We start from the raw sequence: 22,944 nt of genomic DNA on the forward strand, positions 1-22,944 counted from the left end.
TCCAGAAACAGCCGAGCACGGCCAGAGGTGGAGCCGCATCTATCAGACATTTCTGGCATAACCTGGGGAGAAATGTCCGTGTTGGGAATACCCCTTTATTCCATGCGGTGACGGCTCTGAGAAGATGTTTACCTCAATGATCAATAAGTGAGGTTCTATATGTCACACATGATGTTGTCCCCTGTATGATTTCCATCTTCTCCTTTCTACATAAAGACGTCTGCAGTACTAGATCCTCCAGTTATCTCATCTTCTCCTCCACAACGTTCCTTCTGAATGACCCACCAAGGATGGACAAGGACAGGAATGAGATGAGCAGAAGAATATTAGACTTCACCTTGGAGATCATCTACCTGTTGAGCGGAGAGGTAAACTTTTCTACATTATAGAACAAGTCACACATAGGGAAGGGACAATACATAATAGGAAGAATCCAGTGTCCTGTATAACAGTGTCCAGACCTTCCAAGTGACGTCAAGAAGACAACAGCAAAAAAGCTGAAGATCAGAAACCAATATGGTCAGTTATGTGTCATGTCACCAATGCAGCAATAGTAATGTTGTAGAGCAATGAGAATGACAAGGAACCAGGAGGATCAGGATGACCTCTATATAGAAACATACAAGATGACGGCAGGAGGAGAGCACATGGTCCATCTAGTCCCCCCAATATTATTTCCTTTTTAGTTTTTGGCCTCGTTCTATTTTCTCAATGTCTTTTTGTAGGTGAGGTCTCCAGTATTACAGATGTGGGGTCACTAGAGCTCTATACAGCGGGGTCACAATCTCCCTCTTTCTACTGAGGGGGGAATACTGTGTTCAGTTCTCTAAGTGTCTCTCTCCATACACAGGAGTACACAATAGTGAAGAAGACATCGAGTGACTGTACGACTCCCATCATCCATGAGTCAGGAGGATGGAGCAGTAGTCAGAGCCCCATCACAGAGCCCCCCCCTCACTCCCGGATACATGAGAAGAAGATCTTAGAACTGATCTACAAGATGACGGAGCTGCTGACTGGAGAGGTGACACTGCTGGGAATGCTGGGAAATTCTACAGTAACAGCACTGGAGGTGTCTGGGTGATGACTGTATCATTGTGTGTGTCAGGTTCCTATAAGGTGTCAGGATGTCACTGTCTATCTCACCATGGAGGAGTGGGAGTATCTAGAAGGACACAAGGATCTGTACGGGGAGGTCATGATGGAGGACTACCGGCCGCGCACATCACAAGGTGAGATATAGATATATAATTTATATATTATTATGTTTGTTGTTGAAGTTTTAATTTCGTCATGTGCAGTATATATAGACATGTGATTCCTGATCTCCGATCACACGTTCCTTGCTTTGCTGCAGTGCTGCACTAGGGGATGGTCACAGATTTGTTGTAGAAGTTTCCATAGAATGTTGTTGTTTCTGCAGCAGGTACATGAGTTTTTATTAACCACAATCAGATGAGTGGGACAGTGACTTGTGTGTGTGAACATAGTCTTATATAACCAGTGACTGATCTGCGCCGCTCTTATAATCTCTCCTACATGCGGAGTGTAAAGTTCTACCGTGTGGGAACAGCGGACATGACAGTCGTGTTTAAAGATGTTCTGCAGGTTCAGTGTGAGATCTACTAATACTGGAGTCTTCTCTTCTCTTCTGCACATGGATGAGAAGTTCTCCTGGTAGACACTTAGTTCTGCACTTACACCATCTATATCCTGGGGCAATGTGTTCCAACCTGTGTCGCTCCTGCTGTGGAAAACTACAACTCCCAGCATCTCCTGACAGCCATAGTTCACCTCAGTTATTATTGTCCACAGTTCCCCCATAACTGCATGGAGTACACACCTTTACACTGCAGTATGCAGAGGTATTACCGGGCCGTGCCATAGGTGTGTATTCCCCACATGTTAAGACTATTGTTGTCAGGGACCCCCTTTTGTGTCAGCATGTGGGGTATACACATCCGCAGCTTGGTAATACACATCTCCATACTGCGATGTGTGATAGACATGTGGTCCAGGGAGTGACCGGCTGCCTCCCCCTCCTCTCAGTACAGGGGGCGAGGTGGGAGCATGCTCACTACACACTGCTATATTACATAATGGGGTCCCCCTCCCCCTATTCTCTTATGTCCAGACTTGCTGTCCGGCATTCTATAGAGCTGTCGCTGGAAGCTCGAAACAAACGCTTTATAGAAGATAAATTATAATAACAAAATAGACAGGAAAATTATTAAAGTGTAACTAAACGTTCAACAAACTTCTGACGTGTCATAATGGCATGTCAGAAGTTCTTATTGGTGGGGGTCCGATCACTGAGACCCCCACCAATCACTAAAACGAAGCGGCAGAAGACCTGTTCGGCTTTGCTATGGCAACTGAAGGTCTAACAATGTCCTCCAGGTCAGACACCTACGGAAGCCTGTTAGGCCCTACCAGAGGGGGAGCTGGCCAACAGGGCGCAGGTCACAGTCTATGGTATATAGGGTACCTGTGGCAGAACGGACAGTAGCATGGCAGGAACTAGGCAGCGGGTGAACGTCAGGCGTGGAGAAGCAGGCAAGCGTGGTATCCAGCACAGCACGACTATAGCAAGCACGGCACTAGATCGGGATACAGGTACAGGATCGGGAACAGGAACACTGGGTGCAGAAAACACTAGGGGACCATTTTCATAGACGGACTAAGGGATACACAACAATGCAAAGGCATAGAACTAGGCGGCTGGACCCCTCTTATATTTCAGGGTACTCACGGGTCAAAGTTCGTCCATCCGGTCCGATGCACGCTGCCCCTTTAAGAGCGGGCACGAGAGTGAGCACGCACCCTACGGGATCCGGCAGAGGTGAGTGGACGCGAGCGCTGGCGTCTCCTGAGGAGGAGGCTGGGACCAGCGCTTGCCGACTCGCGGCTGTCAGGGGAAGGTTGGAGCTGACAGCCTGCAGCCACGGACATTACAGTCTGTCAGTGTAAAGCTGACGGGTGTAATACACTGCAACACATAAGTATTAAACCAGTGATCACAACGTTGGATCTTCAAGTCCCCTAGTAAGATGAAAAAAAGAAAAACTATTTCAAGTTTAACCCCTTAGTGACCACCAAAATGCCTTTTCACGGCAGCCCAGTCTAAGTTCTGCACGGGTGTCCCATGCAGGCTGGAGCGGGTGCTCCTCCTCTAAGTTTCCGTCAATCATGGCCATTTAACCCCTTAAATGCTGCAGTCAATAACGACCGCATCAATTGTGATTTACAGAGGGCGGGCAAATGTGATCGCGGGCCCACGATGAGGTACCATGGCAGCCAGGGGCCTAGAAAAGGCCCCCAGACCTGCCCTGGATATATATCTATTAGGCAGTACCAGAGGCAGAAATGCTCTGGTATACTAAGTATACCAAAGCATTATATCTGCGATCAGAAGATCGCACAGCGAAGTCCCCTAGTGGACTGAAAAAATAAGTCATTACTGTGAAATAAAAATGATTAATAAAGATTACTGTAAAACAACAACATTTTTTTTGTCCCATAAAATGTGTTTTTATTTAGTAAAGGATTTGACACTACACAACTGACGTTGTATTGACGTTGTATTGATATAAATAGATGTACGTTCACCTGTATTCGATATAAATATCACTGCCTATATGAACAAATAAAATGTAAATTTTATTATAGAAATCAAGAACTAAAATAGGGCTAAATAGCCAAGAAACTATTAGAGGTGTAAGCACGATGTCCAGCAAGGGGGGTGCATATGGGTACCATTAGGTCTGTGTACCACACAATGCAAGGAGATGTCTCCCCCTCTTGATTTATGTCATAAACACCTGGTCAATATGTGCCACTAAAGCTGTGTCCCTACGCGTTTCCGCACCACTTAGTAAACAGGGTGCTTCATCAGGAGACATAATAATATTGAATTAAAACACCTAATGGCCGGTAATTACCTGTTGCGTGCCTAAAACATTAACCCGGCTCCTGCACGACACTAGACCTGCTGCAACAGGTGCTTACCGGCCATTAGGTGTTTTAATTCAATATTATTGTGATCCCTGATGAAGCACCCTGTTTACTAAGTGGTGCGGAAACGCGTAGGGACACAGCTTTAGGCTATGTTCACACAGAGTTTTTTTGACGCTGAAACCGCGCCGCAAAACTCGTCAAAAACGGCCCTAAAATGCCTCCCATTGATATCAATGGGAGGCGTCGGCGTCTTTTTCCCGCGAGCAGTAAAACTGCCTCGCGGGAAAAAGAAGCGACATGCCCTATCTTCGGGCGTTTACGCCTCTGACCTCCCGTTGACTTCAATGGGAGGCAGAGAAAGCGTATTTCACTGTCTTTTATGCCCGCGGCGCTCGATGGCCGCGGGCGAAAAAAGGCGCGAAAATCGGCGTCAAACTTCCAAATGGAATTTTGAGGCAGATATTCCTCTTGCAAAAAACTCTGTGTGAACATAGCCTTAGTGGCACGTATTGACCAGGTGTTTATGACATAAATCAAAAGGGGTAGACATATTCTTGCATTGTGTGGTACACAGACCTAATAGTACCCATATGCACCCCCCTTGCTGGACATCGTGCTTACGCCTCCAATAGTTTCTTGGCTATTTAGCCCTATTTTTGTTCTTGATTTCTATAATAAAATTTACATTTTAATCGTTCATATAGGCAGTGATATTTTTATTTAGTAAAGGGTGAAAAAAATAAATAAAAGTACACAAATATGTGATCGACCGTAATTATCCACACAATAAAGTTAACATGTAATTTAAACCGCAGTGTGAATGTCCTAAAAAAAAATTTTTTTAAATGGCGGAATTGCTATTTTTCCCCATTGCGAACCAAAAAAGTAATAAAAGTTAATCAATAAGTCCAATGTACCCCAAAAAATTACCAATGAAAACTACGTCTCGTCCCGCAAATAACAAGCCCTCATATCACTACATTGATGGAAAAATAAAAAAGTTCTGGCTCTTGGAAAGCGACGATGCAAAAACAAATAATTTAGTTCAAAAGTGTTTTTATTCTGAAAAAGTTGTAAAACGTAAAAAAACTGCATACATTTATAACGCATAGAACAATGGCGGAATTTCAGTTTTTTTTTTCTACCCCCCCCTGAAGAAAAAACATACAAGCACTGCACCCCCTTGAAAACAGCTGATCAGTGGGGGTACCAGGAGTTGGACCCCGACGAATCGGCTATTGGTGGCCTATCCTGAGGATAGGTCATCAATTTTTACGGTCTGGAAAACCCATTTAAGGACTCTGCAAACCTATAGTGGTGCCTAGAAAACACCCTAATGAAAAGGAGGCCCCAAAATCCACAAGGTTCTCCTTAATTTCTGGGGCCCATGTTTCATTAAATAGAACACTAGGGCCACATGTGGGATATTTCTATAAAATGCGGAATCGGAGGAATAAATATTGCGTTGCGTTTCTCGGGTAACACTTGCTGTGTTACAGGAAAAATGGATTATAATTGAATATCTGAAAAAAAAATTCCTGTGAAATGGCTAAAGGGTTAACAAACTCCCTAAATTCTGTTTTGAATACTTTGGTGCAGTTGTAAAATGCTGTAATTTGTGGGGGTTTCTAATATACAGATCCTCAAAGCCACTTCAGAACTGAATTGATTCCTAAAAAAATATTTTTGGGGAAAATGTGAAAAAATGCTGATAAACTTATAAACCTTCTAACCTCCTAAAAAATAAAAGGATGTTTAACCCGTTAGTGACCGCCCATAGGGGTTTTTACGGCCGCCACTAACAGGCTTTATTCTGATGCAGTTGCCTTTTTACGGCGCTGCATCAGAATAAATAAACAGAGCAGGGAGCAGATAAATCTCTCTGTTCTCAGCTGCCAGAGGAAGCGGAGAGCAGGGGGCAGACCTGCTCGAATGGGCAACATTGATATCCGTATCGATCTCGCCCGTTTAACGCCTCAGATGCTGCGCTCAATAGCGAGAGCCGCATCTGAGTGGTTTTGGAGAGAGGGAGGGAGCTCCCTTTCTCACCCCACCGGCACCGTGTGTAAGATCTCAGGGTGTCGGTGTCTGAAATGGCAGCCATGGGCCTAATGAAGTGTCTGAATACATGACTATTGTATATCTGTCTATATATCAGTCACTGTGTTTCCTACAGATGGATCCAGTAGGAGAAATCCACCACAGAGATGTCCCAGTCCTCCGTATTCCCAGGACTGTCCAGAGGAAAATCACAATGTGCCAGAGAATCATCAGGTAGATGCAGTGGCGGATTAAGTAGACCATAGGCCCTGGGCTGTTACCCAAACTTGGCCCCCCTTCTCAACCGCCGCCCTGCCACGCTGTAACTATTGTTAATGCTACCTTTTTGTGCAAGCATTAACAATTGGGTGTTACAATTCCCCTTTTCACAGGGTTGTGTCCCTACATACTGACAGTCTCCAACCATCGCTGACAGTATCATACTGTGTAGGGACACATCCTCCTGACAAGGGGAATGGTAACACACATTTATCTATCAGTCCTGGACTGCACAAAGACATTATGCGAAATACAAGGATTTCCTATAATAAACATGTCAGGAGAGGTGACAGATTCTCTATAAATCTAGTAACTCACAGGTGATGCCTTTTCAGATCCTAGTAGTTTTTTTCCTCTTTTCTTCTCCATCAGGTCAAGACTTCATGACGACTTCTCCTGGCCATGACCCATTTCTGCAGAATTTTCCACTTGTCTTCAGCTTCTCACTTTTCCAACGTTTCCACACCTATAAACGCAGATAAAATTATCATGGTGCCACACACTATGCCCCTAAATATAATAGCACCAAATACTGTGCCCCTAAATATAATGGCACCAAACGCTGTGCCTCTTAATATAATACCACACACTGTGTCCCTAAATATAATAGCACCATACACTGCGCCCCTAAATATAATAGCACCATACACTGCGCCCCTAAATATAATTGCACCATACACTGTACCCCAAAATAAAAAATAGCACCGAACACTGTGCCCCTGAATAAAATAGTACCAAACACTGTAAGGTAAAGCACCACATACACAGTGCCCCCTATACATAGTGCCACACACAGCCCCCTGTAGATAGCGCCACACACAGCCCTCTGTAGATAGCGCCACACACTGCTCCCTGTAGATAGCGACACACAGCCCCCCTGTAGATAGCACCACACACTGCTCCCTGTAGATAGCACCACACACAGCCCCCCTGTACATAGCACCACACACATCCCCCTGTAGATTGCGCCACACAGGTCCCCTGTAGATCGCACCACACACACACCCCTGTAGATAGCGCCACACACAGCCCCCTGTAGATATTACCACACACTGCTCCCTGTAGACATTACCACACACACTGCTCCCTGTAGATATTACCACACACTGCCCCCTGTAGACATTACCACACACACTGCTCCCTGTAGATATTACCACACACTGCTCCCTGTAGATATTACCTCACACACTGCTCCCTGTAGATATTACCACACACTGAAGCCGTGTGCCTACTGCTACCACTCTCCGCTCTGCCTGACGTGACTCAGCGGAGGAGCCGAGGAATTCATGCGGCGCAATTCCTTCTGACTAGGGTCGTTGACAGCCTCTGAGTGAACCGGTCCAGTCACCTGAACTGAGTCACCTGACCTCATGTCACTGACATGAGGTCAGGTGACTGGACCTATCCACTTACCGGGCTGTCACAGACCACAGTCAGAACGCTGCCGCATGAACTCCTGGCTCTTCCTAACGCTGATCGCTGCTGCAGGTGTCTGACATACAGGGCACATATCAGCGATCAGCTGCTCTGCGGCGCTCCCCCTTTCCTACCACCTAGTTGCGCCCGGGCCACATGCACCGCCTGCCCCCCCCTAGCTACGCCCCTGAATGGCTGTCGCTAGCACCGGAGCCCCCTCCGGTGCTAGCGACGCCACCGGGTATGAGGGGGCCCGTGCGGTTTGGGCGGCCATGGCCCCCCTGGTAGCCTCAGGCTGCCGCCCAAACCGCCCGAATGATGATCTGCCACTGGGTAGATGGTTCCAAAGTCTCATCAAAATATGACCATAAAGTAATTAGCCCGAAGTTCATACTATATTTTTTATTTTCTTGTTTGTTTAGGGTGAAAATCTGATTGATATTAAGGTTGAGATTAAAGATGAAGCAGAAGAGGAGACGGATGAAATGGCTGATCAGCAGTGTAAGGAGGGGAGACTTTCATTAGTTGTAAAGACAAACCTGTTTTGAGGGTCACCTAGATACTCCTCCCATCATCACATGTAAATAATCTATTCCGTCACTGTGTGTTTCCTACAGATGTATCCAGTAGAAAAAATCCACCAGAGAGATGTCCCAGTCCTCTGTATTCCCAGGACTGTCCAGAGGAAAATCACAATGTCCCAGAGAATCATCAGGTAGATGAATCTGAGTCCTATACCAGATCTATATAGGGGGGTGTGGAGCTTTTTGGTAGCGCCGGTCATAGATGGGGGTCATAGATTTTGGTGGTTTCTTATGTTAATCTGTTAGATTCTTCACACTCTCTGCTGTATTGTACTGAATTGTTACATATGTGAAATCAGGGGGAAGATCTGACTAATATTAAAGCGGAGGATGAAGAAGAAGAAGAGCGGGTGAGGGGCGATCAACCATGTAACAGTGAAGTGGGGGAGGAAATTCCAGAAGGTGTTACCACAGGTCAGTAATAATGAATTTAGAAAGTGAATTGGGAGGTTTGTTAAGGTGGGGTTCCTCCTTAGTTCTACATTACAGTAAAACGTCAGACAATGTGTTATACACAGTGCAGGACCTGAGGGAGCTGTGACTGCACATAGAAGTTCTCTACAAGGTGATCTATGAATCCGGTCATGTACTAGGCTTAGAGCCTGTAAAAATGACAATTGAATATACATTAGTATGTCTAAAGATCGCTGGTTCAAATCCCCTGCAGGGACTAATAAAAAGTGTTAGAAATAGTTAAATACATTTTTCGTGGTGTACAAAAAATAAAAAAAACCTTTTCCCATTTTCCTCTAATGTAAAAAAATAAACAAAATTGGTATCACCGCATCTGTAAAAGTCAGAATTATTACAATATAACATCATTTAAATCGCATGGTGAACACCGTTAAAAAAAAAGCGCTAAAAAATAATGTAATAAAACGTGATCAAAAACTCGTATGTACCAATAAAAACTACAGCGCACCCCACAAAAATAAGCCTTTACTCTGCTCAATCAACAAAAAAAAACCTGCAGGATAAAAGTAACGTGATTTCTACAGAACAGTGAATGCCACATTTAAAATAAATTGCTGTTTTTTGATCGGTTTGCCTAAAACAAATGGAATAAAAAGTGTTTAAAAAGTTGCATGTACCCCAAAATGGTATTAATAAAAAGCCCTCAAACCACTACGTCTATGAAAAAATAAAAAAGTTATGGCTCCCATTAGTCGAAGATGAAAAAATATGCAGATGAGCCGGTCCGAGAGGAACTTTCCATTTGAGGAGTTGATTATCAGGGCTCTAATATTTGGGAACCGGGAAGAGAAGGGCCCAAACATATCTGCTGGAAGCGAGGGGGCCCGTATTATACCAGGACAACACTTTCCCAGCAAAATTCCCCAAACTACAAAGGTGCAGAGTGTGGACCAAAAGAGGATAGGAAAGGGCACCATTTATCAGTGCGACACCGGCCTGTGCATAAAGGATTGTGTCACAGCATAACAAATATCTATGGATAATTGTATTATTTACCCCATTATTATACCACCTTATTATATCCGGATGTACTCCGCACAGATTACATATACCCTGATGTACTCCTCACATATTACATATATCCTGATGTACTCCTCACATATTACATATACCCTGATGTACTCCTCACATATTACATATATCCTGATGTACTCCGCACATATTACATATACCCTGATGTACTCCTCACATATTACATATATCCTGATGTACTCCTCACAGATTACATATACCCTGATGTACTCCTCACATATTACATATACCCTGATGTACTCCTCACATATTACATATACCCTGATGTACTCCTCACATATTACATATACCCTGATGTACTCCGCACAGATTACATATACCCTGATGTACTCCTCACATATTACATATATCCTGATGTACTCCTCACATATTACATATACCCTGATGTACTCCTCACATATTACATATATCCTGATGTACTCCGCACATATTACATATACCCTGATGTACTCCTCACATATTACATATATCCTGATGTACTCCTCGCATATTACATATACCCTGATGTACTCCTCACAGATTACATATACCCTGATGTACTCCTCACAGATTACATATACCCTGATGTACTCCTCGCATATTACATATACCCTGATGTACTCCTCAGAGATTACATATACCCTGATGTACTCCTCACAGATTACATATACCCTGATGTACTCCTCGCATATTACATATACCCTGATGTACTCCTCACAGATTACATATACCCTGATGTACTCCTCACAGATTACATATACCCTGATGTTCTCCTCACATATTACATATATCCTGATGTACTCCTCACAGATTACATATACCCTGATGTTCTCCTCACATATTACATATACCCTGATGTACTCCTCACATATTACATATACACTGATGTACTCCGCACAGCTTACATATACCCTGATGTACTCCTCACAGATTACATATACCCTGATGTACTCCTCACAGTTTACATATACCCTGATGTACTCCTCACAGATTACATATACCCTGATGTACTCCTCACAGATTACATATACCCTGATGTACTCCTCACATATTACATATACCCTGATGTACTCCTCACATATTACATATACCCTGATGTACTCCTCACATATTACATATATCCTGATGTACTCCTCACATATTACATATACCCTGATGTACTCCTCACATATTACATATACACTGATGTACTCCACACAGATTACATATATCCTGATGTACTCCTCACATATTACATATATCCTGATGTACTCCTCACAGATTACATATACCCTGATGTGCTCCTCACATATTACATATACCCCGATGTACTCCTCACATATTACATATAGCCTGATGTACTCCACACATATTACATATAACCTGATGTACTACTCACATATTACATATACCCTGATGTACTCCACACATATTACATATAACCTGATGTACTACTCACATATTACATATACCCTGATGTACTCCACACAGATTACATATATCCTGATGTACTCCTCACATATTACATATACCCTGATGTACTCCTCACATATTACATATACCCTGATATACTCCTCACAGCTTACATATACCCTGATGTACTACTCACATATTACATATACCCTGATGTACTCCTCACATATTACATATATCCTGATGTACTCCTCACATATTACATATACACTGATGTACTCCTCACATATTACATATACCCTGATGTACTCCGAACAGATTACATATACCCTGATGTACTCCTCACACCTTACATATATCCTGATGTACTCCACACAGCTTACATATACCCTGATGTACTCCACACAGCTTATATATACCCCGATGTACTCCTCACAGATTACATATACCCTGATGTGCTCCTCACATATTACATATACCCCGATGTACTCCTCACATATTACATATAGCCTGATGTACTCCACACATATTACATATAACCTGATGTACTACTCACATATTACATATACCCTGATGTACTCCACACAGTTTACATATACCCTGATGTACTCCTCACACATTACATATACCCTGATTTACTCCACACAGCTTATATATACCCCGATGTACTCCTCACATATTACATATACCCTGATGTACTCCTCACATATTACATATATCCTGATGTACTCCTCACAGTTTACATATATCCTGATGTACTCCTCACAGATTACATATACCCCGATGTACTCCACACAGCTTACATATACCCTGATGTACACCTCACACATTACATATACCCTGATGTACTCCTCACACATTACATATACCCTGATGTACTCCTCACACATTACATATATCCTGATGTACTCCACACAGTTTACATATGCCCTGATGTACTCCTCACAGATTACATATAGCCTGATGCACTTCTCACATATTACATATACCCTGATGTACTCCCCACATATTACATATACCCTGATGTACTGCTCACAGATTACATATATCCTGATGTACTCCTCACACATTACATATACTCTGATGTACTCCTCACAGATTACACATACCCGGATGTAAACCTCACACATTACATATACCCTGATGTACTTGGCACAGATTACATATGCCCTGATGTACTCCTCACAGATTACATATACACTGATATTCTCTGCACAGTTTATATATGCCCCCACATTATAAACTGAAACACCAGTAATAGCGCAAACAGAACTACTACCAAGCAAAATCTACGCTCCAAAAGCTAAAAGTTGCTACCTCAATACTGAGCCATACACTGTGCCCAAACAGCAGTTTACTACCACATATATGTTATTGCTATAACCGGGAGAACCCTTTTAACAATTTTTGGGATGTGTGTCTCCAGTGCCACAAGCTGGGCACAACATTGGTGTAAAGGATCTGCCAGACACAACTTCTATGTCGACGCCTATAGTTAATCAGTCTGCACCTGCTTCTATGTCTGTGAGACTGACTCCATCTTCCACCACCCAGGATGGCAGGCTTAGGAGTGGGAGAGCCTATCACAGCCTGGCCAGACGGAGCTAGCTCCCGCCCTCTGTCTATTTATACCTGCCTTTCCTGTTCCTCCTTTGCTTGTGATTCTTCTCTGCTGGTTTCCTGGCCCTGCTGCAGCTTCTTGAACTACTGATCCTCTGCTTGTGATTGACCTTGGCTTTACTGACCACTCTTCTGCTCTGCGTTTTTGTACCTCGTTCATCTTCTGGTTTGACTCGGCTCGTTCACTTCTCTTGTTGCTCACGGTGTCCCCGTGGGCAGCTTCCCATTTCCCTGGCTTCTTTGTACCCTTGTCTGTTTGTCTGTCGTGCACCTATTGAGTGTAGGGACCGTCGCCCAGTTGTACCCCGTCGCCTAGGGCGGGTCGTTGCAAATAGGCAGGGACTGAGTGGCGGGTAGATTAGGGCTCACCTGTCTGTCTCCCTACCACGACATTACAATTGGACTCTGAAATGGCATATCTGTGGAACAATTGCAATTTTCACTTTGTACCATTCGCAGCGCATTCATTTCTGGAAAACACCTGTGGGGTCAAAATGCTCTACACCCCTAATTATTGTCTTAAGGGGTGTCATTTCCAAAATGTGGTCACTCTTGGGGGGTTTCCACTGTTTTGGTCCCAAAGGTGTTTTGCTAATGCAACATGGTGCCCAGAAATAATCCATCAAAATATGTGCTCCTTCCCTTCTGAGCAGTTTATGAGCACATATCAGGTATTTCCGTACTCTGGAGAATTTTCCTTACAAATGTTGGGGGGCTTTTTCTCCTTTATTTGTTAAGAAAATGAAAGATTTCGAGATAAAACTACATCTTATTGGAAAAAAAATTGCTTGATTGAGCGGTGTGGCAGCTTACTTTTTTTACGGGGCAAGTTGTAGTTTTTATTAATACCATTCTGGGATACATGTGAATTTTTTTATCACTTTCTATTCAATTTTTTGGGCGAGCTAAGGTGACAAAATACAACAATTCTGGCGTCTTTAATTATTATTATTTTTTTTTTGTACAGCGTTCACCGTGCAGGTTAAATAACATTATATTGTAATAGTTTAAATTTTTACGGATGTGAAAATACCAGTTATGTTAATTTTCATATTTTTTAACATTACTTTAGAGAACAGGTGGTAAAACATTTTTTGTTTTTTTAACTTTTTTATTTTTATTTTTTATGGATATTAACACAAAACTTTACTTAACTATTTTTTTACTGTCTTTTTTTCCCCCATTAGCCCCCCTAGGAAACTTGAACCAGCGATCGCTTGCTCTGTATACTGCAACACTAATGTATACCAGTATATAGTTATTTTGACAGGCCTCTGGCAGAGCTTAGTGGGAGTACAGAAATGGCAGACCTGGGCGCCTTCATTAGACCCCCCAGGCTGCCATCACAACCATCAGCACCGTGCAATCGCGTTGCGGGAGGACCGATGAGCTCTCGGAGCAGGCTGGCCCCTTTTTCTATTGCCTTAGATGTCGCAGTCGCAATTGACCGCGGCATCTAAGGGGCTAAACGGGCAGAATCAAAGTGATCTTTGATTCCACCCGTTGCAGTAAGGTGTCGGCTGTATTACCCACCCGTTGAGTATGGAGCGTGCTCAGCCCGTGAGCGCACTCCATACTTCCCTTTAAAGTGTAGCTAAACGTTTGACAAACTTCTATTGTATCGTATACGGACTCAATAGAAAGTCTATGAGCCCGTACTCCGATACATTTATTTCGGAGTACGGGCTCATAGACTTTCTATTGAGTCCGTATACGATACATTTATTTCCGGAAAAAGCCAACCAGACACGAAGCGGCTGTACGCTCACACGAGCGCTTCAGCTGCTTCGTTCTAGCGATTGATGGGGGTCTCAGTGCTCGGACCCCCACCAATCAAAACTTCTGTCATTTCTCTATAACATGTTAGAACTTTGACAAACGTTGAGCTACACTTTAACGCTTTTTACGTACATGTAGGTGACAATGCGTTAAGTTAGGGGTTTATGTAATTTTTTCTTCATTTATTTTTGTTTGTGTTTTAACTTGCTGTTGTCAATAAAAGTCTTTGAAGGGGAGAGGGGAAGCGGAAGCAGAGAGAGTAGACATAGGCTGCTGGTAAGAGTTATATGTCACCTCTGTACTGGATTTTCCGCTGCACTTCTTACTGCTGTATGATGTGCTCCAAGCTTCTAAGGGTGCGCTACAGAGAGATAGTGGACCAGGGTAGCTCTCTGCTCTGTGTGCAGTGTATAGAAGACATGATCGCAGTTAGGCTCCATCCACTACCTCAGGGAAAACGGAGTTTTAAAGATAGAGCCTGCAGAGGGACAACTACTAAAAGAATGCCATATACAAGTCATATAATGCCAGAAATAGTGTTATTCCTCCTGTACACACATATGACTGATTATTCTGAAAAGTTGTCTAAAAATTAGGTACTCTTTAAGGGTCTTTAAGAAGTTTTCAAAGTGGGTTTAAAGATGTTGGTTTTTTTTAAATATTGGATTAAAAAAAACAGAAACATGATTATTAGGAAGCACCTATTTTAACCAGTTGCTGACTGCCCATAGATTATAAATATCCTGGTGGTCCACACCTATCTCTACAAGGACGTTTTAAAACATCCAGCTGAGTTTTCTCCTCTCCGACTCTCCCACTCCATCACCGTTAAATATATCACTTATTTTATTGCACAATATTGAAGCCCTATATGTTCTGAGAAAAACAAGACCAAATAAAAATAGGTTGTCAGAGAAATAGAACAACAATTTGCTATTAATTTGTCACATTACTAAAACTTGAATTAAGCCACTTGATTTCATTAGGTTCACATTATCCGTACTTGACAGGACACTTTTTCCCATTAGAACAGCCTGAATTCTTAATGGAATGATATTACTATGTACTGGAAACCTTTATTACAGATTCTAATTATTAACTTTACTCTGTCTATTCAATTGCATCCCACAGATGTGCTATAAAATTAAGATCTGGTGACTGTTCAACCTTTAGGATATGCAGACCTCATTATCATGTTTGTGAATTCAGCCTGAGATGTGTGTTTTGTCTCATGATACATTATCTTGTTAAATGTAGACTGTGGCCAAGATTAGATTGTCTGTAACCATATTAAGTTAAGATTGTGATGTCTTATTAGTATTTAAACGGCCAAATGAGTTAGCAGAGAACAGGCTTCATTGCCAGACAAGGTTCTGCTTTTCAAAAAAAAAAAAAGGTGGAGACCAGAATCCTGGACTGTCATGGATTTATTTTAAAGTGTTATACAAAGCGTTATAAGGCTGGAATGGAGTCAAAAGGCTTGGCTTACACTTCTTCCTGCTTGATCCACTTCTGACTTTGGCTCAAAACACTGTATGTGTGTTTCCAGCCTAATACGAATGTTATAAATTTGTCAACTTTTCTATTTTGAAACAAAATCACTATTCTTTTTAATCCTAACAGAAAATCCCAGTAAGAACTCTGAGGGAAACTTCACGTTATTTCTAAATTATAAAGTAGAAGATGGAGATATCATGCAGCGGTCTTCAAGAGAAAACCCCATTACCCTTAATATACATCCTGGACGTCACAGTAAAGACTTATCATATAATTTGACTAATCATGAGGAACTTTCTCCTGACCGATCACAAATTGTTACCACTAGTACAGCTCAGAAAGGGGGTAAAAGGTTTCAATGTGATAAACAGTTCACACAAATCTCAGGTATTTTTACAAAGAAAATAATTCATACAGGGGATAAGCCATATTCATGTTCATTATGTGAGAAATGTTATACCGAAAAATCAAGTCTTGTTACACATGAGAGAATTCACACAGGTGAGAAGCCATATTCATGTTCAGAATGTGGGAAATGTTTTACAAAAAAATCCTATGTCGTTCAACATGAGAGAATTCACACTGGAGAGAAGCCGTATTCATGTTCAGATTGTGGGAAATGTTTTACAGAAAAATCAAGTCTTGTTACACATGAGAGAAGTCATACAGGAGAGAAGCCGTATTCATGTTCAGAATGTGGGAAATGTTTTACAGACAAATCAGGTCTTGTTATCCATGAGAGAAGTCATACAGGAGAGAAGCCATTTTCATGTTCAGAATGTGGGAAATGTTTTACAGTTAAGTCAGATCTAGCTAAACATGAGAGAATTCATACAGGAGAGAAGCCGTATTCATGTTCAGAATGTGCTAAATATTTTACAGATAAATCAAGTCTTATTGTACATAAGAGAAGTCACACAGGAGAGAAGCCACATTCATGTTCAGAATGTGGGAAATGTTTTACTGTTAAATCAAGTCTTGTTATACATAAGAGAAGTCACACAGGAGAGAAACCATATTCATGTTCAGAATGTGGGAAATATTTTCCATATAAAGCAAGTCTAATTGTACATAAGAGAAGTCACACAGGAGAGAAACCATTTTCATGTTCAGAATGTGGGAACTGTTTTACAGTTAAGTCAAGTCTTGTTACACATGAGAGAATTCACACAGGAGAGAAGCCATATTCATGTTCAGAATGTGGGAAATGTTTTACCTATAAACCACATCTTGTTAGACATGAGCGAAGTCACACAGGAGAGAAGCCATATTCATGTTCAGAATGTGGGAAATGTTTTACAGATAAATCAGGTCTTGTTAAACATGAGAGAAGTCACACAGGAGAGAAGCCATGTTCAGAATATGTGAAATGTTTTACAGATAAATCAGCTCTTGTTAAACATGAGAGAAGTCACACAGAAGAGAAATCATATTCGTGTTCAGAATGTTCGAAATGTTTTACTACTAAAGGCAAACTTAGGGATCATCAGAGAAACCATATGGGAAAGAAGCCATTTTGATGTTCTATATGTAGAAGATGTTTTACAAAGAAATTTTACATTTTGGAACTCCACAGAGAATTCACATGGAGTAGAAACCATAATCTCATTTAGAATGCGTGAATGCAAAAAGAGCAAAAAAAAATAAAAAAGATTTTAAACAAATCAGATTATTCACAGACTTTAAACAGCCAATAAGTGATTGTTTATTTATTTTTTGGTGGAATTAGCCTGGATCTGCCAAACACTCGAATTATATTTACCTGAGATCAACTGTGAGCGGGATCCATGAACAAAAAATATTGTGGATATAAGGAAGAAAAGAAGAAACTGGTTTACTTACAAAGCAAAGAAGCTGAATCGGCACCATGAACCTCGCTTCTTATTACTGTACTCATACATTCCCCCACACTGCAGGAGAATCCAGACTGACAGTAAGGACAATGTAAACTTTTTGTTTTTAACATATATGGAGATTTTTATATTTTAATTTCATTAAAACAGTATAAAAAGATGAACCTAATGGAATTGAAGGAAAAAAACGCTAACAAAGTAACTTTCTAATTGAATAAAATAAATAATAAATAGTGTCTACGTCGTGACGATGCGCCTCATGAAATGACGATGGACGCAAGTCAACATAGTAATGTAAACACAAAATAAGACACTCCGGAATGTGGTAACCCCAGCGCATGCGCTAATGAGCGCCTGTGCAAATAGTGCACAGACTATCAAGAAATAGATAGCAGCAATGCCATAAGGTATAGCAACTATAATAATCCGATATACAGACATGATTTCAAAAAGATGAAGGATATACAAAGTTTTATACAGTGCCTAGAATGCAAGCATAAAAGAAAATATATAAATAATCTATCAAAAAATAATATATAATAATGAAGAAATACATATAAAATAAATGAAAAAATATATTATTTTATATAATATACAAATAATACATATAAGTATAAAAATAAATACCAAAAAATATACATATAAATAAATGCAAAAATGTGAATAATGAATACTAATAAATAAAAAATAAATACATAAAATACATGTATATATACATCATAAATAAACAGCACAGAAATAGGTAACGTACATATATTAAAAAATAAATAAACAAAATGAGGGAATAGTGATTAGTATAAATGTAAGTATGTATATAAAATATATATATATATATATATATATATATATATATATATATATATATATAGTGACAATAATAAAAAAACATATATACACTACCGTTCAAAAGTTTGGGGTCACCCAGACAATTTTGTGTTTTCCATGAAAACTCACACTTATATTTATCAAATGAGTTGCAAAATGACTAGAAAATATAGTCAAGACATTGACAAGGTTAGAAATAATGAGGAACTCCACGAGGGGGCGGGGCTCCTGTGTGGTGTGGAGAAGTGATGATGATCACGTGACATGACGGGCGGAGCTCTGTGAGGGGGCGGGGCTCCTGTGCTGTGTGGAAAAGTGATGGATTCAGTGTTTTCTTCTATAGGTTGTCAGCAATTGTGTGAGAGCTGGAGCCAGGGGAATGCTGGGAGTTGTAGTCCTCCCCTCATACCCCTCCCTGTAATGTCCTCTGATATCCCATAATAACAGTCTGGACATGCTGGGAGTTGTAGTTCTCTCATACCTCCTCACTGTAATGTCCTCTGGTATCACATAATAACAGCCTGGACATGCTGGGAGTTGTAGTTCTCTCCTCGTATACCCCTCCCTGTAATGTCATCTGATATCTAATAATAACAGCCTGGACATGTTGGGAGTTGTAGTCCTCTCCTCTTATATCTCCTCCCTGTAATGTCCTCTGATATCCCATAATAACAGTCTGGACATGCTGGGAGTTGTAGTTCTCTCCTCTTATATATCCTCCCTGTAATGTCCTCTGATATTTCATAATAACAGTCTGGACATGCTGGGAGTTGTAGTTCTCTCCTCTTATACCCCCTCACTGTAATGTCCTCTGATATCCTAGAATAACAGCCTGGACATGCTGGGAGTTGTAGTTCCCTCCTCTTATATCTCCTGCCTGTAATGTTCTCTGATATCCCATAATAACAGTCTGGACATGCTGGGAGTTGTAGTTCTCTCCTCTTATACCTCCTCCCTGTAATGTCCTCTGATATCACATAATAACAGCCTGGACATGCTGAGCTGGGAGTTGTAGTGCTCTCCTCTTATACCTCCTCCATGTAATGATATCACATATTAACAGTGTGGAAATGCTAGAAGTTGTAGTTCTCTTATACCTCCTCACTGTAATATCATCTGATATCCCATAACAGCCTGGACATGCTAGGAGTTGTAGTTCTCTCCTCTTATACCTCCTCCCTGTAATGTCATCTGATATCCCATAACAGCCTGGACATGCTGGGAATTGTAGTTCTCTGTACTCTGGAGAACATATTATGGGGTGTGTGTCTGGACATGCTGGGAGTTGTTTTTCGGTGTACTCCGGAGAACATTATGGGGTGTGTTTGTCTGGACATGCTGGGAGTTGTAGTTCTCTGTACTCATGAGAACATAGTATGGGGTGTGTGTCTGGACATGCTGGGAGTTGTAGTTCTTTGTACTCTGGAGAACATAGTATGGGGTGTGTGTCTGGACATATTGGGAGTTGTAGTTCTCTGTACTCTGGAGAACATAGTATGGAGGGGTCTGGACATGCTGGGAGTTGTAGTTCTCTGTACTCTGGAGAACATAGTATGGGGGGGTTTCTGGACATGCTGGGAGTTGTAGTTCTCTGTACTCTGGAGAACATAGTATGGGGGGGTGTCTGGACATGCTGGGAGTTGTAGTTCTCTGTACTCTGGAGAACATATTATGGGGTGTGTGTCCGGACACAACATATCGGGCACTGAAATGACGTCTCCTGAAAAATGTTCAATCTGTAACATCTATTGTGTAATAATTTCTGCAAAACACGTGTGGGGTGAAAATGACGACTATGCGTTTAGATGATTTCCTTGGGTGTAGTTACTAGAATGGGGTCACTTCTCGGGAGTTTCCGCTGTACTAGTAACTCAGCCCAATGCAACATGGTGTCCGAAAACTAATCCTGTAAAATCTACGCTTCTAAAACCAAATGGCGCTCCTTCCCTTTACACCCCTGCCGTGTGTACAGGTAGCATTGTATGACCACATACGGGGCGTTGCTGCACTCGGAGGACATTGCGCAACAAATTTTGGGGCCTTTTTTCCTGAATTTCTTGTAAAAATTAAACATTTTTTAGCCAAAACTACATTATTGGAAAAAATGTGGATTTAATGTTTCATACAATCTATAAAACACCTGCAGGGTCACAATATTTAGTTCACCAATAATGTAATTCCTTGAGGGGTAAAGTCTCCAAAATGGGGTCACTTCTGGGGGTATTCCACTGTACTGTTCCAAATCCGACATGGCGTCCAGAAACCAATCCAGCAAAATCTGCGCTGCAAAAGTCAAAAAGCGCTCCTTCCCTTCTGAGCTTTGCCGTGTGCCTAAACAGCTGTTTATGAGCACATATGGGGTATTGCCGTAATCTGGACAAGTTACTTAACAAATGTTGGGGCGATATTTCTCATTGAGGAAATGAAAAATCTGTATTTTTTCATTTTCACTGCTCAATTCTAATAAAACCTATGAAACACCTGTGGGGTGAAAATGCTTCTTATGATTTTTTTTGGGTGTTTCCACTGTTTTGGCACCACAACACCTCTTCAAACCTGACAAGGTGCCTAAAATATATTCTAATAAAGATAAGGCCCCAAAACCCACTAGGTGCTCTTTTTAGGCCGGTGTTTCAGTCCGTTAGGACACTAGGGCCACATGTGGGATATTTCTAAAAATTGCAGAATCTGGGCAATAAATATTGAGTTGTGTTTTGCTGGTAAAACCTTCTGGGTTACAGGAAAAAATGGATTAAAATTTAATTTTTGCACAAAAAAAAACCTAAATTTGAACATTTCCCCTCCACTTTAATTCCTGTGCAATGCCTAAAGGGTTAATAAACTTTGTACATGCTATTTTGAATACTTTGAGGGGTTCAGGTTTTAAAATGGGGTGATTTATGGGGTTTCTAATATATAAGGCCCCTCAAAGCCACTTCAGAGCTCTACGGGTATGTTCACACGCTTAACCAAAAACTTCTGAAAATACAGAGCTGTTTTCAAGGGAAAGCAGCTCCTGATTTTCAGACATTTTTTTAGCAACTCGCGTTTTTTGCTGCGTTTTTACGGACATTTTTGGAGCTGTTTTTCAAAATATTCAGTGACCTCCGCTATTTTAGAGTCTAATAGTGCTGTTAGGGTATGTTCACACGCTAGCTGTCATTTACGTGTGAAAAGACAGACTGTTTTCAGGAGAAAACAGCTGCCTCGTTTCACACGTAAATGCTCCTCGCATTTTGCGAGGCGTCTGAGACGCTCGTAAATCATGAGCTGTGCTTCATTGAGTTCAATGAAGAACAGCTCAAATTACGTGGCAAAGAAGTGCCCTGCACTTCTTTGCCGAGGCAGTCCATTTACGCGTCGTCGTTTGACAGCTGTCAAACGACGATGCGTAAATTACAGGTTGTCTGCACAATACGTCGGCAAACCTATTCAAATGAATGGGCAGATGTTTGCCGACGTATTGTAGCCCTATTTTCAGATGTAAAACGAGGCATAATACGCCTCGTTTACGTCTGAAAATAGGTCGTGTGAACCCAGCCTTAGTGAAAATGCTGGGAGTAATAGTGTAATCCAAGTCATTTACTTCACTCTTAGTATCTGATGGGACAAGTATCCAGTTGAGGGGTAGAGTTTTGTCTTAAACACTTACGTGAATTTACGAGAGACAATGGCAGTCACAAATAAAAAGTATATTTTAGGGTAATACAATATTATTACCAGAAAAAAATTAGATCCATATCAAAAAATGTCTAGGTGCTGTGGCTTAGATGGTTAAAGCGCCTGTCTCGTAAACAGGAGATCCTGAGTTTGAATCTCAGCAGAGCCTTGTGTTCTTAAGGTGCTTGTTGGTGGACTGGTTTAGTATATAAAACCCTGAACCATAAAAAAAAAATGTATGATGAATCAACTACTTTATGGGAGATTAGAAATGCCGGCAGTGGAGAAACTGACTCAAAAATTGTGGCTTCATATGACTTTCATTAGAAAAACTAACCATGGCAAAAGCAGAAAGCCAAACCGCCCCTTCAGAGGCTGCCTGGCAGCTGGGATACTTACAACTATACTGCTATACCCCCTTCCCACATGGTCATATTCTTAAAGGGGAACAGCAGAGATTCCCACACAAACTATTCATTGTGGAGTTCTAAGAATTCTGGACTAAGTTTTGCTAAACATTGGCTCAAGTATGTTGGATACACAATGTATTTACAGTT

General features: G+C 41.4%; 1 protein-coding gene and 1 non-coding gene across 3 annotated transcripts; both read left to right on the forward strand.

Annotated features, from left to right (window-relative positions):
* The first annotated feature begins 220 nt into the window (after positions 1–220).
* On the forward strand, positions 221–17,922 carry LOC142658677 (uncharacterized). 2 transcript variants are annotated; one of them, XM_075834314.1, is made up of 9 exons: positions 221–368; positions 851–1,024; positions 1,109–1,232; positions 2,744–2,842; positions 6,134–6,231; positions 8,115–8,193; positions 8,310–8,407; positions 8,576–8,690; positions 16,176–17,922. In XM_075834314.1, exons 1-9 carry the CDS (start codon positions 291–293, stop codon positions 17,567–17,569), a joined length of 2,259 nt encoding a protein of 752 aa, XP_075690429.1. In that variant the 5' UTR covers positions 221–290; the 3' UTR covers positions 17,570–17,922. The 2 variants fall into 2 exon arrangements, with proteins under 2 accessions (XP_075690429.1, XP_075690494.1); XM_075834379.1 differs by lacking the exon at positions 2,744–2,842.
* Positions 17,923–22,482: 4,560 nt separating this feature from the next.
* On the forward strand, positions 22,483–22,556 carry TRNAT-CGU (transfer RNA threonine (anticodon CGU)). The gene has a single exon. It is a non-coding gene; the product is annotated as a tRNA-Thr (tRNA).
* Positions 22,557–22,944: the final 388 nt, after the last annotated feature.

The sequence above is a fragment of the Rhinoderma darwinii genome, chromosome 1 (genome assembly GCF_050947455.1).
Source record: "Rhinoderma darwinii isolate aRhiDar2 chromosome 1, aRhiDar2.hap1, whole genome shotgun sequence".
Lineage (NCBI taxonomy): Eukaryota > Metazoa > Chordata > Amphibia > Anura > Rhinodermatidae > Rhinoderma > Rhinoderma darwinii.

What these genes read in the sequence shown, in the direction of transcription:
- LOC142658677 (XM_075834314.1), top strand. Translation starts at nt 291, where the DNA reads ATGGACAAGGACAGGAATGAGATGAGCAGAAGAATATTAGACTTCACC. An exon ending in ATGTCCCAGAGAATCATCAG is followed by an intron (nt 8,408 to 8,575) that starts GTAGATGAATCT and finishes ATGTGAAATCAG; the next exon opens with GGGGAAGATCTGACTAATAT. An exon ending in TCCAGAAGGTGTTACCACAG is followed by an intron (nt 8,691 to 16,175) that starts GTCAGTAATAAT and finishes TAATCCTAACAG; the next exon opens with AAAATCCCAGTAAGAACTCT.